Below are 18,816 nucleotides of genomic sequence, written 5' to 3'. Positions count from 1 at the left end.
CACCAGGTCGTAAAAGTTGGTATTCAGGTTATTTTATATAACAATTGATCATTTCTAAGGTACATGGCTTAGCGCTGACATGTGTAGTGGGGATCGGAATGAAAAGATTAACAGACAAAGCTCTGACAATATAAATGTATTTCTTCTGATAGGGCTATCACTATCAGCTAAACACTAAAGTTCGCTGTAGTAGGATTAACAAAAAACAAAACAAACTACAATTAAATAAAAAATGTTTATTGTATTAAGACACATTTTATATGTTTCAGAACACTCATGTATTTATTCATGTTACTATCAAAAACAATTAGTTCAATATAAGAATATAAAATCGAAAAGTATAGCCACAGGTACTGACATAATTTGTTGTTGAATTTAAAATTTTCCATAATTTCACATTTTATGACATTTGTTTTTCTGTTGCATAATAATTTATGATCGACACATTCCTCTCCAAATGTACATAATGCTGCTGCTACAATTCAAATGAATGTAGTTGCATTTAATTCCACTGTTTTCTACATTGTATCCTGGAAGATACAGAAGAGTTCGTAGCTATCATGATCTACTAGAAGCCCAGATCTTTAGGAACAGTTCAAGGTATGAACCACAATTCATCTTTCTTTTCTGTCTAACAGCGGTTTAATTCAATTTCTAAAGGATAACATCAAACATGAACCAGTTAGAAAAATCCAATCGCAAATGCTCACTCGAGATGCATTCAAAATACATTTGGATGCCTGGTGTGAACCACAGTCCTTATGAACTGGATCTACAAACAATAGGAAAATAACAGGATACTAGATTCAGGTCTAAACAGGGACTTTAAGTTCCTATTTGAGAAGCATTGAGCTTTAGAAAATACATTTCAGTTTACATTGTCAGAATCCAGAGTAAATCATGTCATCAGAGTACATGTTTATATACATACAAAAACACTGCTGTTTTTTTCAGAACACATACATATCTATATACAAGTATAAAAAGAGACCAATGCAAATGATGAATATCAAACTATCTGAAAAAAAAAGCAATTTGTACCATAACACATGCTTCAAGATATTTGACAAATTGCAGATAGACTCTTTTTGTTTTGTCTTGACGAGATCTTTCTTCTTTTTTTGATCTGTTCTTGCTCTTGGTACTAAAGTGGATACTGAACCCATGCTTCAGCAAGATGACGTACAGCCATACGTGACAGGATCATTGTTCAAAGACAAACTATTGTTTCACAAGGATGTTGCAGGCAACGGGCCCTCTGAATGTGAACCCCAGGTAGAATGTGATGTTTTCATTACTATAAGGCACTGATGGTACATGAAGAGGCAGGATATTGAACTTCTTTTTCGGAGGGCCTTCAAGATACACCGCTCCATCTTCAGTCCATCCAGAAACGCGATTCAGCATCGTGGCAATCTCAGGCTTTTTCCATGCCTCACCCCTGAACCACTTCATGCGTTTCTCAGAAACTGAGAGCACCTTTGTGACACTTTCAAACTTTCTCTTGTGGACAAATTTATCCAGTCCGTTTCCACTGCCCAGAAAGAAATGGGTGTAAAGCCGTCTTTTCCTCTGAGGAATGTCCTTCATCTTGGTCAAGTAGTCTTTTTTTAGGTGTTCAACAGCCGCTTGCACAATTTCATATTTGGTTTCTTTCTCATTATTTGTGTCATGATCCTCTGGCCAGAATAGTAACGTAAGCAAGAACAGGGCACTTGGTAAACATTTCCTTTTATCAGTTGGGAACTGATGACAAAGTTCCTGCAGTTCTTTCAGAGGAGCGACCTTTTTGATCTGTGGTGACAAGCAGTTCAGAGTAAGGTGGGCCATTATGTAATTGACAATATCCCTTTGACCAAATTTGGCCATTTTTGGATTGCTGGGGTAGAGAGAAAGGATGGTCTCGAGGAGAGGTACCGCATCCTTCTGGTTAGTTAAGTTGAAAAGAATAGATGTCAAGTTCCCCCCACCAAGGCGATAGATGATCATGCGTTTTTGGAAAGGAGTCAGATTGGTTGGGATTGAATTGGATTCCCCATGAAGTGCAGTAAAATGACTTTCACTGAAATATTTCCCATACTCTGAAGATTTTTTTGCCAACCATGGCAGTGGATGTCTTATCATCTCCTCAGGACTTTCAGGGGTCTCTTCATCAAAACCATTGTCTGTCTGGAAGTAACTGAGGTCTTCTGAAATCCATTCGAGGGCATCTTGCATTGTCTTGTTGAGTTTTTTCAAACGGACATGAAATGGTCCCCAGGCGTCTTCAACTTCCTTGGGAATGTACTCGGGTGTTGACAGGTACTTCATACGCTCTGAATGACCATTGGTTCTGTTTGCAAACACTTGCAATGAAGAGATCAGTTTGAGAAGGCTGCATCCAACCTCAACTTCAGAGAAAAACCCTGAGCTATTACTGTGTTCTGTATCTGCTTCAGCAACTTTCTCAGATTCTTGAAAGCAGTCTATGGCTTTCAGCGCAGTCTCCACAGCATCTGCTATATTCTCGGGTGTCTTTGGTACATTGTCATTCTCAATAGCTTTGCACTTAGCTTGGAACCATTTCCTGTACACCTGCCCTTTTGTGTCGAGAATGTACGAGTTGTTGGGCAGCTGTTTGGCTGCTGTCTCTGCCCAGTGTTTGGCCTCTTCGAACCTTTCGTAGGTGTAATGAAGACGAGCAAGTTGTTGTGCAAAGAATGGATTGTCATGGAAACGCTGGAACGCTTCCTTGAGTAACTCAATTGCTTTGTCTGGGCTTTTTTCCTTTTCACGCACATGCTCAATCAGAGGAGAGAAAAGACTGTCATTGGTGTCCCCTTTGCTTATTCTGGATCGCCTTATGAAGAGTGCTCTCAAAAATGACAAATATTCTTCCCTTCCAAATCTGTGCTCAAAAAGTGCGCTGTTGCAGAGCAACTCCATTGCCAAATTGCTTTGGGTCTGTTTGTCCCCCAAAAGTTGTTGGAGAATTTCCTTTGCAATGAGTGGGTGGATGATTCTGATTGATTCAATGTGCGTCTTGTCATCTCTAAGGTGCAAGAAGACTAGTTTAGCCTGGTCACCGAGTAATTTCTCAAACTCATGTTGGCGAAACCTTTCCAAGTGAATGGTCAAAGAAAGCAACGCTTGACAATGGGACTGAGAGATGAAAGAGTTTTGAACATAAGTGTTCAGCAGTGCCACATAGAGAATGAGCCTAGTGACAACAGATTTACTGTCAATGCCTTGAAGCAAATGTTCCACAAAATGTTGAACATACTGCTTATCGAATCCTTCACTCATCAGAACAAATGTCAGGATGAATTCAGGTTCATATTGGGCCTCAAGGACCTTTCGTTTTCCAGCAAACTTTCTCTTCTCTTGATCAGACAGTTTGTGAGTGACGGACACGTTCTGTAACGGAGACTCCTTGCATCTTTTCTCTGGATCATGGGATCGTCTGCAGCTCAACAAAATGAAACATAGAGTTCCATACAGGATTCTTTTGGTGTTCGTGGCAACCTCCAGTTCGTTCCTGAGATCATCGATGTATTCTTTGTCTGAGTCTTCAATGAGGAGCAGCACAGGAAGACACCTCTGTGGATCTTTTTCCTCATATTCTCTCAGTTCAACTGCATGTTGTGCAACAACAGCAGCAGAGTATGAAGGCTTCACAACTGCACACCTGAGACCTTTCCTGTTGTTCCACAGCACTTGTCTTGCCACAGTGCTTCCACCACTTCCTGGATGATGGTAGATGTTTATACTGTTCACTGGAGTTTGATCTGCATTCCACTTCAAGGCGTCATTGACAGAATTGGAGACATCATGATAAGTATCTCTTTCAATTACCTCTCCAACATAATTGTGCTCAGCAAGCCAGAAATTCAACCAGTTTATTCTACCACCACGATAGAACTGCTGGTCAATGTTTTCTTTCTCTTCGTCAATGAAGTCTTTGCTTGTTTCGTCACAATGATCGACCGTCAGAATTTCCAGAGAATACATTTTCTCCTCTTTGTGTGTTTCAAGGAGACACGTCCCCTTCACAAAGACTGGCAAGTGTTTTCTGGCGCATGCGTTGACAGATTGTATTTGCTGGAGAGTTGCATTAATATGACTCATTTTCATCCCAACAACACTGGAATTGTTCACAGTTTCTGATCCACATGACCCCTCTGCAAAGCTTTGCCACTTCTGGAAGTTTTTCTGTGATTCACAGATGCAGATGATGTCTTCGTGGCCTTCCATGTCTGTGAAAAACTCATTAAAGGTGTGCAAGAGTGGTTTCTCAACTGGTGATGTGAGAAGAAAAACGACTTGGAATGTCCCTTTTGGCAAGATTTGTTTACAGATCAAAGACACAGATTCCCGCAGGACAGTCATTTTTGTCTTGATCCAAGTCATTTCATCACATGGACTGTCATTTCCTTTGAAGTCAGTACGGCCGTGACAAAAGATCCAGCTAGTTTGCTCAAACAGATGCAATTGGCTGGTGAATTCTTTGATGTTCATGTCACCGGGTATCCTATAGCTCTGCAGAGAATGAATGTTTGCAACGTGATGCTGAAGGTACTTACTGCAAAGTCCTGAGATCTTTGAGTCTGGGTCAAAGTCAAACACACAGAACATGGTCATGTTAAGCAGCCAGTCAAGGTTGCAAAGGTCATCAGGGTTAAATTTGTTAGTGACGAGTATGAACCATTTCTCCTTGTCGATGAATTTCTTCCCACAAGCCATTAGCATTTTCAGTTTCCTTCCGAGGTCTTGGCAGAAGTCGGGAGCACCGAGGAACAGATTTTTCTCTGCTTCTTCTCTTTGAGAGTCCCGATCTTTGACTCGCTCATAAAAATCACTAATGTCTTTGTCAAGCACCGGTTCTGTCTTTGAACCCACCCGCCGCAGAATTGTTTCTTTCTCAAGTTCTACTTTGTTTGATGACTCTTTGAAGTTTGGCAGAGCAACTTTATACACTTTGTTCTTTACGGTACTTATTGAAGGCACAATGTCAACCTCCACGACATACCGCTTTTCTGTACTTTCACAATCCATAACTTCAATGAATCTCGGTGGCCGTACACACTGGCGTACATGCTCCTTATTGGCAGAAGAGAAACTCCTTTCAATGTAGTCCAAAGCATCTACATAAATGTCTTTGTCTTGAACAGGGATACCAATTATCTCACCATGCACATTTCCTGTATCCTCCTTGCTGTCCATCACACCAAAGTGTATTGTGCCATTTGATCTGATATTCATACAGCCAGTTGCGAATTTGAGGACCTCTTTGGCGAACTTAGCTTGGAGTCTTGTGCGATCCAACGCAGCAGCTAAAGCTAAAGACTTGAATTCATGGCATGGAGATATCAGATTAAAAGCACCTGATTCAGGTTGCAGGACTCTGTGCTTTACATAAAGGAAATCAATCCCTTCTTGGTCAAATGGTCGTGGCCTGCAGTCTTCTTTTGAAATAAACACATTTTGTTCCTGAGTTACTTCTCTGTCTTTTACGACAGCTTGACCTTTCTCAGGAATCTGTGCCGGAGTACCATCACTTGTTGTGGGTTTTTCCAACTGGGTTTTTTTGCCACTGGATGTCTTTTTCTTGTCTTGAGACTTTTTCTTGGAGTTGATGAGCTCATCTCTGTTTTGAATAATCAAATGAGCAGGCCCTAATTTCATGCCAATCTTTGACTTCAAAAAGTCCTCATTCAGTGACAGAAGGATTTGTCCATTTACCTCCTCCTCATAGAGCTTTTCTATGTACTGCTCCTTCACTCCAATTAATCTTAGCCAGTCGCTTACTTGAGATTCAGTCCAACCCTTGAGTGACGGGTCAAGTTTATCATCTGTATAGTGAGAAGAGAGAACAAAATAGGTTTGATTAGATTGACATCTAAGACTTTAATCTTTAATCCAGTAATAACATTTTGTTTTGGGGTGTGGCTCTTTGTACCTTTACGACTTTGAACTTCTGGGGATTGCACTCTGTGGCTGCCAGGGCATAATGACCATTGATCATATGGTATCACTCTACGTCCAATGACCTGTATGTTTGATTATGAATGGACTATTTCCTTTCTCTACACAATCTCACAACTTAATTAATCTGCTCTCTAGCAGATAGCGTTTTATTACTTACTCAACTATCAAAAAAGTCACACTCTGAGAATTAATTTCCAGTTCAGGAAAAGATTTGAATGCCGTTTGCATAATATATGAAGAAATTATCAATGTTAAAGAGAACTGTCAAAATGGTAATGCTTAAAATGTATCATTGCAACCAATGAAAACGTTAGTCTGGAACTCTGTCCTATTAATTTTTGTTGTTGCTGAAAATGGCTGTCTGCTGCAGCTGAGAATAAGGTAAATAAAACTGAGGAATGCAATTGAACTAAAACAGTTTATTTGTGCTCTGTAGAACCAAAACAATGTGCTGAAAAAGTACAAAATGCCCTATGGAGATGAGGGGAACTGCAGTTGAGTGATAAATGTTTCACTTTAAGGAAAAGATCAATTTAACTACAAACAGAAGAAAATACTACACACCCTTGTACTGAAAAAAGGAAGGTCATCTCAGAAAAAAGGACTCTTCTTTCCACTCACCCATGATTTTCTTTCTCCTTACTTCGTCACATGATCAACTTTGGCTTCTCCTTTTTCACCTTTCATCTGCATAAGAAAACATTTACAGTTACTTTAAACCCATTATCATCTTGACATGTGTGAATGAAATCTGATGTTTAAAAACTGCTTCAGTTTGAAATCTTGTTTCCGCTAGCGCATTGTAGTAAACGGCTCAAGGTTCACACAATTTATGTTTAAAAACCCTCCTTTTTACTCTGTTTAATAGCATTTAATAGTCTGTAACCCAATTGATCAAGAGTAAAGCCAGACCAAAGCAATGCAAGTGTTGCAACTATGTGCCATTGTATCCGCGATGTCTTTGTGAATATTTGAGGATTACAGTTATTTGCCAGATGAAATAATCACATTGCCGGCCTTCATTTTCTTTTAAAATGGTCATTTTGTGTCATTGTTGTCAGCAAATTTCTACTCGACACCCAGTTGGAAATGTATTAATCAGGTAATTTATTAGTTGAAATCACACAGATGTTATGTTTCCAAGTTCCTACTTAAAGGTCCTTCATACACTGTGTCAGTGTATGAAGGACCGGAGGGGGTGGTGGAGGTCTGGAAGAGACCGCGAGTCCACTTACTGACAGTGGCAAACGTGTGGCAAGTCTTTGGCAGGCGTCAGTTAGGTGCAGGTGCCAGACCAGCGGCAAACGAACATCACTCATTTGGCACCCCTGGCATGTCGGTTTAAATGTATTTAAATGTATTTTGTTGTCTCTTATTGACACTTTATGAAATTGTACATGTGCATTAGTTGAATAAAGACAATTTTTTTAAAGCTGCCTAGGTGAGTGGGTGGAGCCACATTTCCTGGGAACACCTATTGTTGTTAAGACAGGTTAGCTGCCGTGAATCATACTTATAATTTTAGTTGAGTCAACTGAGCCCCCGTTCTCTGTATATATCCCGCAAGCAACCATATTGTCCTTTTTTGTTTATCTTTCATTTAATTTTTGTATGATTTCGCTGGTTTTAAATATATATATATATATATATATATATATATATATATATATATATATATATATATATATATATATATATATATATATATATATATATATATATATATATACATACATACATACATACATACATACACAATCTTTCCAAATAACTATGTTTAAAGTCATTTAAGCCAATTGGCTAAAATAATGAAAATAAAGCATCTTTTCGATTATAATTAAAAACTATTTATCAAAACTTTTTAAAATACAAATGGAATCGCCCTCTTATATATAGTTAGGTGTCGGTAGGTGCCACGAGCTGCCAGTGCCAGTAGTTGTCACAGGAAAGCCACTAGTCAGAGATTTGCCACAGTCCTGACACTTGACTGACGCCTGCCACACGCTTGCTATTGTGGTGCCAGTGCCACACGGAGGAGCTCAGTCTTGCTGGGGTTTGGCCCAACTTGGCCAAGCTTCCTCCTTATCTCGCTAAAATATTGCTTTCCTGTCTGTCTGTGCGGGCTTCTTCCTTCTTCACCATTCCAGAGAAGTCAACATGTTATTCTTCATTTAAAAGTTCCTGTGGTCAACCTCTTATCTGTGTTTGGAGAGGAGAATACTACCCGGTGCCCGACTAGTCCATAAATGTTAAACATTCAGCCCTACTGGAAACAGTTATTTTTCCAACAATTGTAGTGTAAATATAACTTGGGCTCTCTCACTGTAAGAGGTGGGTACTTAGGCCATGTACTTGTCATTCACTGATCAAAGTCAAAGTCAGTTTTATTATCAATTTTGTGCAAATGTGCAAACTTACAGAAGATCGAAAGTACTTTTCTCTTCTGTCCAACATATGGTGAATTGTGCAATAGTAATAATAATAAAGTGCAAAAAACAGTTAAAGTTTTTTTTAAAAACATCATAACATATAGACAACATAAATTAGGAACTATTAAGACTATGAAGGACTGAACTATAAATAAATTACTGTAACTCCTGTCACGGATGATTGAGAATTGAGATAAATTAATTTCCAATAATGTCAGATTTCCATGAACAGATATTATTGTGCTAAATAAAATGTACCCAAAATTACACTCCATATAGTTTCAGCTTATGGAATAATCAACTTTACAATTGACAGGAAGACCTATTTTGAAGAAAAGAAATGTTTATACCCTGAGAGCCAATCTTTGGCAATAAACATTGGCAGGGTTGGCAGTGACACAACCCTATATTCATACCACAATTAATAGCAAGAGCTCACTTTAAAAGACAATAAATGCCACCAAGGTGATGATATTATCAGGCAAATGACCATTTAATTATCTGAATACTGTGAAATTCACAAAGACTTCACAGAGCCTGTCCTAACAATGGCAGACATTTGCATTGCTTTAGTCTGGCTTTGCACTTGACCGATTGGAATCAATGAACTTTGGACTCACTGACTCTGCAAAACAGAGGCTCAACGTAATAAAAAGGGCTGCTTTACACTGCTTTTAAAGAGTGTAAAAAGTGTCATTCCTAACATGAATCGTGTAAAAAAAAAGAGGCCTAACTGTCAACAGAAATATGCTGCTAATAGATCAGTGAAAGCACAATAAACTGAGTAGAAGTGCATGAAAAAAGAATCCCCATATTTTGTTTCCGCTTTTACTTTAATGACTAACCGTCTAAACTGACCTGAACTTCAATGACACCAAATAGCCCGCAGAGACGTCGCTGATTAACCTCGAGCCACATATGGAGAGGCCAGATAATAACTTTTTGTACGTCAGCATTATAGTATGAGCATTTATGTAATACGCAGCAACTAAGTAAACAAATAGAAAGCCGACCAGCGTTCTTACCTCGGATCGATACTGACAGAAATCCTCTGTTAACCTTTTATTCTTCCGAAGGTTTTTTTTAACGTTCGCGGGAGTACTGCTGTAACGTGAACTATCTCCTGCTTTCTACTGGGCTGCACCCACTGAGTCTGCGCAGATCATCAGGTTTTGTTTCAACAAATACCTTGGTTGAGTCACACCCCGGCATTAACCTTTCCATTGTTAAAGATGGGGTGTGGCATAGGCGTTCCAGACATAACATTTCACCAGGACAAACCAGCCCAGTAGGTTATGTACTTTGGCGTTATTATTTTTAATGATGAATACATTTTATAAATCTGTTTTAGATACCACATGAAGGGAGCAGTGGGGCAACCTTGCCTGGTACCAGGGGCACTTGTACTCACTCCTGTCTTGGAGCAAAGTTTTACACACACATACACACATAAGTGTGTGATTTGGACACAGTTATTCACACACCGGCTCAGTACTCCATATACTACTATATTACTCCTTTTTGGAAGATGGTTCACATACTTGCCGTCAACGTTCTGCTGTTGCATGGAAATGCTGAGACAGAGGAAAGTTACACCGGAGGCTACGCTAAAAAAAAATCAAACTGTAGCAATAGCTGGCTAGTAGAAGCAGGATTGTCGATCTCCTCCCCTCAACCACTCAGACACCAAAACAATGAGTGAACAAGATTGATTAATAGTACTAGATATAAGAGCAACAATGTTTCATTGATTTTTTGTGTGTGAACTGTCTCTTTAAAAAAAAGATTATCTCTGATGATCAAGTCCGATTTAAAAAGAAAGTGCATATATTGCAGAAAAATGTGCCATTTACCAATTAAAACTATTTGTTATGTCAAAAACATGTTTGTGAGTACCTGTGAATCTCATAACCAATACTAATTAAATAATACATTTATCTGTGTGTGCAACTTCTATCAAAACCACAACTGGTAACTTGGGAAACATTTTTTATTCTTGTCTTCGCACCATGTCGGAAAGGTTGGTGTTCAGGTTATTTTATAACACGTTTCATAATTTTTTAAGGTACGTGGCTTAGCGCTGACATGTGTAGTGAGGATCGCAATGAAGAGATTAACAGACAAAGCGTTTACAATATAAATGTATTTCTTGTAATAGGCCTATCACTATCAGTTGATCTTCAAAGGTCGCTGTAGTAGGATAGACAACATAAAACAAACTACAATTAAATTAAAAATGTTTATTGTATTAAGACACATTTGATATATTTCAGAACACTCATGTATTTATTCATATTACTATCAAAAACAATTAATTCATTATAAGAATATAAAATAAAGAAATGTATAGCCACAGGTACTGACATAATTTGTAGTTGATTAGAAAAATTTCCATAATTTCACATATGACACTGACATTCATTTTTCTGTTGCATAATAATTTATGATCGACACATTCCTCTCCAAATATACATAATGCTGCAGCTACAATTCCAATGAATGTAGTTGCATTTAATTCCACTGTTTTCTACATTGTATCCTGGAAGATACAGAAGAGTTCGTAGCTATCATGATCTACTAGAAGCCCAGATCTTTAGGAACAGTTCAAGCTATGAACCACAATTCATCTTTCTTTTCTGTCTAACAGCGGTTTAATTCAATTTCTAAAGGATAACATCAAACATGAACCAGTTAGAAAAATCCAATCGCAAATGCTCACTCGAGATGCATTCAAAATACATTTGGATGCCTGGTGTGAACCACAGTCCTTCTGAACTGGATCTACAAACAATAGGAAAATAACAGGATACTAGATTCAGGTCCAAACAGGGACTTTAAGTTCCTATTTGAGAAGCATTAAGCTGTAGAGAAGAAATGTCAGTTTACATTGTTATTACCCTGGGAATCCAGAGAAAATCATGTCATCAGAGTACATGTTTATATACATACAAAAAACACTGCTCTATTTTTCAGTACACATATCTATAAAAAAGAGACAAATGCAAATGATCAATATCAATCTGGAAAAAATAATTGAAATTTGTACCATAACACATGCTTTAAGATATTTGACAAATTGCAGATAGACTCTTTTTGTTTTGTTTTGACGAGATCTTTTTTTCTTTTTATATCTGTTCTTGGTACTGAGGTGGATACTGAACCCATGCTTTAGCAAGATGACGTACAGCCATTCGTAACAGGATCATTGTTCAAAGACAAACTATTGTTTCACAAGGATGTTGCAGGCAACGGGCCCTCTGAATGTGAACCCCAGGTAGAACGTGATGTTTTCATTACTATGAGGCACTGATGGTACATGAAGAGGCAGGATATTGAACTTCTTTTTTCGAGGGCCTTCGAGGTACACCATTCCATCTTCAGTCCATCCAGAAACGCGATTCAGCATCGTGGCAATCTCAGGCTTTTTCCATGCCTCACCCCTGAACCATTTCATGCGTTTCTCAGAAACTGAGAACACCTTTGTGACTCTTTCGAACTTTCTCTTGTGGACAAATTTATCCAGTCCGTTTCCACTGCCCAGAAAGAAATGGGTGTAAAGCCGTCTTTTCCTCTGAGGAATGTCCTTCATCTTGGTCAAGTAGTCTTTTTTTAGGTGTTCAACAGCCGCTTGCACAATTTCATATTTAGTTTCTTTCTCATTATTTGTGTCATGATCCTCTGGCCAGAATAGCAAAGTAAGCAAGAACAGGGCACTTGGTAAACATTTCCTTTTATCAGTTGGGAACTGATGACAAAGTTCCTGCAGTTCTTTCAGAGGAGCGACCTTTTTGATCTGTGGTGACAGGCAGTTCAGAGTAAGGTGGGCCATTATGTAATTGACAATATCCCTTTGACCAAATTTGGCCATTTTTGGATTGCTGGGGTAGAGAGAAAGGATGGTCTCGAGGAGAGGTACCGCATCCTTCTGGTCAGTTAGGTTGAAGAGGATAGATGTCATGTTTCCCCCACCAAGATGATAGATGATCATGCGTTTTTGGAAAGGAGTCAGATTGGTTGGGATTGATTGCCCTTGAAGTGCAGTAAAATACATTTCACTGAAATATTTCCCATACTCTGAGGATTTTTTTGCCAACCATTTCAGTGGATGACTTATCTTCTCCTCGGGACTTTCAGGGGTCTCTTCATCGAAACCACTGTCTGTCTGGAAGTAACTGAGGTCTTCTGAAATCCATTCGAGGGCATCTTGCATTGTCTCTTTGAGTTTTTTTAAACGGACATGAAATGGTCCCCAGGCTTCTTCAACTTCCTTGGGAATGTACTCGGGTGTTGACAGGTACTTCATACACTCAGCATGGCCATTGGTTCTGTTTGCAAACACTTGCAATGAAGAGATCAGTTTGAGAAGGCTGCATCCTACCTCAACTTCAGAGAAAAACCCTGAGCTATTACTGTTTTCCATATCTGCTTCAGCGGCTTTCTCACATTCTTGAAAGCAATCCAGGGCTTTCAGCGCAGTCTCCACAGCATCTGCTATATTCTCGGGTGTCTTTGGTACATTGTCATTCTCAATAGCTTTGCACTTAGCTTGGAACCATTTCCTGTACACCTGCCCTTTTGTGTCGAGAATGTACGAGTTGTTGGGCAGCTGTTTGGCTGCTGTCTCGGCCCAGTATTTGGCCTCTTCGAACTTTTCATAAGTGTAATGAAGACGAGCAAGTTGTTGTGCAAAGAATGCATTGTTATGGAAACGCTGAAACGCTTCCTTGAGTAACTCAATTGCTTTGCCTGGACTTTTTTCCTTTTCACACACATGCTCAATGAGAGGGGAAAAAAAACTGTCATATTTGTCCCCTTTGTTTATTCTGGATCGCCTTATAAACAGTGCTTTCAAAAATGACAGATATTCATCCCTTCCAAATCTGTGCTCAAAAAGCACGCTGTTGCAGAGCAACTCCATTGCCAAATTGCTTTGGGTCTGTTTGTCCCCCAAAAGTTGTTGGAGAATTTCCTTCGCAATGAGTGGGTGGATGATTCTGATTGATTCAATGTGCGTCTTGTCATCTCTAAGGTGCAAGAAGACCAGTTTAGCCTGCTCACCAAGTGATTTCTCAAACTCATGTTGGCGAAACCTTTCCAAGCGAACGGTCAAAGGAAACAACGCTTGACAATGGGACTGAGAGATGAAAGAGTTTTGAACATAAGTGTTCAGCAGTGCCACATAGAGAATGAGCCTAGTGGCGACAGATGTACTGTCAATGCCTTGAAGCAAATGTTCCACAAAATGTTGAACATACTTCTTATCGAATCCTTCACTCATCAGAACAAATGTCAGGATGAATTCAGGTTCATATTGGGCCTCAAGGACCTTTCGTTTTCCAGCAAACTTTCTCTTCTCTTGATCAGACAGTTTGTGAGTGACGGACACGTTCTGTAACGGAGACTCCTTGCATCTTTTCTCTGGATCATGGGATCGTCTGCAGCTCAACAAAATGAAACATAGAGTTCCATACAGGATTCTTTTGGTGTTCGTGGCAACCTCCAGTTCGTTCCTGAGATCATCGATGTATTCTTTGTCTGAGTCTTCGATGAGGAGCAGCACAGTAAGACACCTCTGTGGATCTTTTTCCTCATATTCTCTCAGTTCAACTGCATGTTGCGCAACAACAGCAGCAGAGTATGAAGGCTTCACAACTGCACACCTGAGACCTTTCCTGTTGTTCCACAGCACTTGTCTTGCCACAGTGCTTCCACCACTTCCTGGATGATGGTAGATGTTTATACTGTTCACTGGAGTTTGATCTGCATTCCACTTCAAACCCTCATTAACAAAATTGGAGACCTCCTGATAAGCATCTCTTTCAATTACCTCTCCAACATAATTGTGCTCAGCAAGCCATAAATTCAACCAGTTTATTCTACCACCACGATAGAACTGCTGGTCAATGTTTTCTTTCTCTTCGTCAATGAAGTCTTTGCTTGTATCGTCACAATGATCGACCGTCAGAATTTCCAGAGAATACATCTTTTCCTCTTCGTGTGTTTCAAGAAGACACGTCCCCTTCACAAAGACTGGCAAGTGTTTTCTGGCGCATGCGTTGACAGATTGTATTTGCTGTAGAGTTGCATTAATGTGACTCATTTTCATCCCAACAACACTGTAATTGTTCACAGTTTCTGATCCACATGACCCCTCTGCAAAGCTTTGCCACTTCTGGAAGTTTTTCTGTGATTTACAGATGCAGATGATGTCTTCGTGGCCTTCCATGTCTGTGAAAAACTCATTAAAGGTGTGCAAGAGTGGTTTCTCAACTGGTGATGTCAGAAGAAAAACAACTTGGAATGTCCCTTTTGGCAAGATTTGTTTACAGATCAAAGACACAGACTCCCGCAGGACAGTCATTTTTGTCTTGATCCAAGTCATTTCATCACATGGACTGTCATTTCCTTTGAAGTCAGAACGGCCGTGACAAAAGATCCAGCTGGTTTGCTCAAACAGATGCAATTGGCTCGTGAATTCATTGATGCTCATGTCACCGGGTATCCTATAGCTCTGCAGAGAATGAATGTTTGCAACGTGATGCTGAAGGTACTTACTGCAAAGTCCTGATATCTTTGAGTCTGGGTCGAAGTCAAACACACAGAACATGGTCATGTTAAGCAGCCAGTCAAGGTTGCAAAGGTCATCAGGGTTAAATTTGTTAGTGACGAGTATGAACCATTTCTCCTTGTCGATGAATTTCTTCCCACAAGCCATTAGCATTTTTAGTTTCCTTCCGAGGTCTTGGCAGAAGTCGGGAGCACCGAGGAACAGATTTTTCTCTGCTTCTTCTCTTTGAGAGTCCCGATCTTTGACTCGCTCATAAAAATCACTAATGTCTTTGTCAAGCACCGGTTCTGTCTTTGAACCCACCCGCCGCAGAATTGTTTCTTTCTCAAGTTCTACTTTGTTTGATGACTCTTTGAAGTTTGGCAGAGCAACTTTATACACTTTGTTCTTCACGATACTTATTGAAGGCACAATGTCAACCTCCACGACATACCTTTTTTCTGTACTTTCACAGTCCATAACTTCAATGAATCTCGGTGGCCGTACACACTGGCGTACATGCTCCTTATTGGCAGAAGAGAAACTCCTTTCAATGTAGTCCAAAGCATCTACATAAATGTCTTTATCTTGGACAGGGATACCAATTATCTCACCATGCACATTTCCTGTATCCTCCTTGCTGTCCATCACACCAAAGTGTATTGTGCCATTTGATCTGATATTCATACAGCCAGTTGCAAATTTGAGGACCTCTTTGGCAAACTTAGCTTGGAGTCTTGTGCGATCCAACGCAGCAGCTAGAGCTAAAGACTTGAATTCATGGCATGGAGATATCAGATTAAAAGCACCTGATTCAGGTTGCAGGACTCTGTGCTTTACATAAAGGAAATCAATCCCTTCTTGATCAAATGGCCGTGGTCTGCAGTCTTCTTTTGAAATGTACACATTTTGTTCCCGAGTTGCTTCTCTGTCCTTTACGACAGCTTGACCTTTCTCAGGAATCTGTGCTGGAGTACCATCACTTGTTGTAGGAAGACATTGCGCAGATTTTTGATCAATGTTTTCTCGTTCCAATTGGGGTATTTTGCCACTGGATGTCTTTTTCTTGTCTTGAGACTTTTTCTTGGAGTTGATGAGCTCATCTCTCTTTTGAATAATCAAATGAGCAGGCCCTAATTTCATGCCAATCTTTGACTTTAAAAAGTCCTCATTCAGTGACAGAAGGATTTGTCCATCTACCTCCTCCTCATAGAGCTTTTCTATGTACTGCTCCTTCACTCCAATTAATTTTAGCCAGTCGCTTACTTGATCTTCAGTCCAACCCTTGAGTGACGGGTCAAGTCCGTCAGCTGTATAGTGAGAAGAGAGAAAAAATACATATATGGTTGATTATGAATCAGAGAAACACTTTGGTTCTCAACCGCACTTCTGGCACATGCAATTTGCTAGTTTAAAAGAGCTTGGTCAATAATATTTTTTAAATTTTCCAACTTCATTTCCCTTCCCAATCAATTTAAATCTAAAACTGTACTCTTTAACACAGTAATAACATTCAGGAGCTCTTTGTGGCAGCGGAAACAACTGTTTACAAAATGTAGCTTCTCGTTTAAGCCATTGAACCTCTCAGGATTGCCTTATGTGGCAGCCAGGGCACATTGAGCATTGATCATGTGGTATCACTCAAAGCCAATGACCTGTTTGAATATGAAAGGACAGTTTGCCTGCCACACTCTCATGACTTAATCAATCCCATTCATTACTTACTCAAGTATGAGTCACACTAAGAATGAATTTCCAGTTAAGAAAAAGATTTGCATCATATTTGCATAATGTGCTAAGAAATGAAATGTAAATGATTTTACACATGCTCATTTGACTCATTGTTATGAAAATACATATAATGGCATAGTGTAAATAATATATAAATAACAGCAGAAGGTTGGTTGATGGTAGAGCCAAACTGTGGAGCCATGGTAATATTTGAAGTATTAACACTTAAAAAGCAAAGAGGAAAAGAACATCTCAGAAAAAAGGACTCGTCTTTCCACTCACCCATGATTTTCTTTCTCCTTACTTCGTCACATGATCAACTTTGGCTTCTCCTTTTTTCACCTTTCATCTGCATGAGAAAACATTTACAGTTACTTTAAAGCCATTATCATCTTGACGTGTGGATGAAATCTAATGATCCGCTTCAGTTTGGAATCTTGTTTCCATTAGCACATTGTTGTGAACGGCTCACACAATTTATGTTTAAAAACACTCCTTTTTACACAGTTTAGTAGTATTTAATAGGTAATAGGCCAAAGTTTCTTCAACAAATTAGTGAAGTGTAAAGCCAGACCATAGCAATGCAAGTGCTGCAACTGTCTGCCATTGTATCCGCGACATCTTTGTGAATAGAGGATTACAGTTATTTGCCTGATAAAATAATCACATTGCCGGCCTTTTTTTCTTTTAAAATGGTTATTTTGTATCATTGTTGTTAGAAATATTCTACTCTACACCAACTGTGAAATCATTAATCAGGTCATTTATTCTAACAGGAAGGAGCAGAGTTAAAATCACATACGATATGTTTCCAAGTTTCTACTCAAAAAGGTGTTGTCTCTGCTTTGGTCGTTTATACATCGTGTCAAACACTTCATGACAAAAGGGTGGGGTGGAGATTTGCCCCAACATGACCGAGCTCCCTTCTTATTTTGCTAGTAGGCTACTTTGCTAAAATCTTGCTTCCCGGTGCCCCCTCAGACCATAAATGCTAAACATTCAGCCCTACTGAAAACAGTTATTTTAGTCAGTCTTGAACTAAATATATATATATATATATATATATATATACACACACACACACACACACACACACACACACACACACACACACATTACAATAGCCATTAGGCTTTCTTAAATGGAATAGCAGTTAAATCAAAAGATTAATTCAAGTAATTTGTGATCATATTCTCAGGCAAATCAATATTTGATGGACCAAACTGTACAATCCTCAATCATCTGGCAGTGAATTATATAGTCTGAGTGCCAACCTTCTGCAGTACCACAACCCTATATTTACAGCACAATGAACCACTCTAAAAGACAATGAACGCCGCCAAGGTGAAGATATAATCGGGTTAATTATCTAAATACTGTGAAATTCACAAAGACTTCACAGAGCCCGCCCTAACAATGGCAGACACTTGCATCGCAAAACAGTGGAAGTTGGCTCATGACCAGAAGAAAGACATCATAGAAATGGCGCGTTATACTGATTTTAAACTGCGTAAAGTGTCGTTTTAAACATAAATCGTGTGAAAGACATAATTGTCTACATAAATATGATGCTAATAGACCAGTGAAAGCACAATAAACTACGTAAAAGTGCATGACCAAAAAATGACGTCCTGTCTAAACTGACCTGAACCTCCACGACACTAAATAGCCAGCGGGCGTATTGCTGATTAACCTCGAGCAGATAATAACTTTTTCTTCGTCAGCATTATACTATGATCATGTATACGCAGCACACTGATGAATATGCAATAAAACAAAACCTGAACACGAGGAACTAAGTAAATAAAGTCGACCGGGGTTCTTACCTTTGGATCGATACAGACAGAAATCAGCAGTTAACCTTTTATTGTCCGAGAGGTTTTTTCGGACGTCCGCAGGAGTATACCGCTATAACGTGAACCAGCTCTTTCTACTGGGCTGCACCCACTGCGGCTGCGCAGAACATCAGGTTTCGTTTCTCAGTAAAACACATTAACCCCCCTCGACCCTCCTTCAAGAAGACGGCAGACGGAAAAAAAAAAGACGAACTTGTTTTAAAATAACTACAAGCTGTTTCTGCTCTGGTTTAAGATCTGGAATAGTGTATTCAATAGCAGAACCACTCTGGCAACAATAGTGAAT

At 39.3% G+C, this 18,816-nt stretch overlaps 2 protein-coding genes across 2 annotated transcripts; both read right to left on the bottom strand.

The window, feature by feature from the left end:
- Nucleotides 1-311: 311 nt before the first annotated feature.
- LOC137787044 (sterile alpha motif domain-containing protein 9-like) lies at nt 312-5,664 on the bottom strand. The gene has a single exon (XM_068579250.1). The coding sequence runs from the start codon at nt 5,662-5,664 to the stop codon at nt 1,222-1,224; it is 4,443 nt and encodes a 1,480-aa protein (XP_068435351.1). The 3' UTR covers nt 312-1,221.
- A 5,940-nt stretch (nt 5,665-11,604) lies between these two features.
- Nucleotides 11,605-16,968, bottom strand: LOC137786576 (sterile alpha motif domain-containing protein 9-like). Its single transcript, XM_068578544.1, has 2 exons — nt 16,957-16,968; nt 11,605-16,253 (listed from the first exon to the last, which is right to left on the bottom strand). Exons 1-2 carry the CDS (start codon nt 16,958-16,960, stop codon nt 11,617-11,619), a joined length of 4,641 nt encoding a protein of 1,546 aa, XP_068434645.1. The 5' UTR covers nt 16,961-16,968; the 3' UTR covers nt 11,605-11,616.
- Nucleotides 16,969-18,816: the final 1,848 nt, after the last annotated feature.

This window comes from Clinocottus analis, unplaced genomic scaffold (assembly GCF_023055335.1).
Source record: "Clinocottus analis isolate CAN_PGR_092001 unplaced genomic scaffold, fCliAna1.0.p SCAF_16, whole genome shotgun sequence".
NCBI classification, from domain to species: Eukaryota; Metazoa; Chordata; class Actinopteri; order Perciformes; family Cottidae; genus Clinocottus; species Clinocottus analis.
Note: the sequence above shows the minus strand (reverse complement) of the source record. Positions and strands in the feature narration are given on the sequence as shown.

Excerpts from the sequence above, each read along its gene's own strand:
- LOC137787044 (XM_068579250.1), bottom strand. The coding sequence starts at position 5,664 with ATGAAATTAGGGCCTGCTCATTTGATTATTCAAAACAGAGATGAGCTC.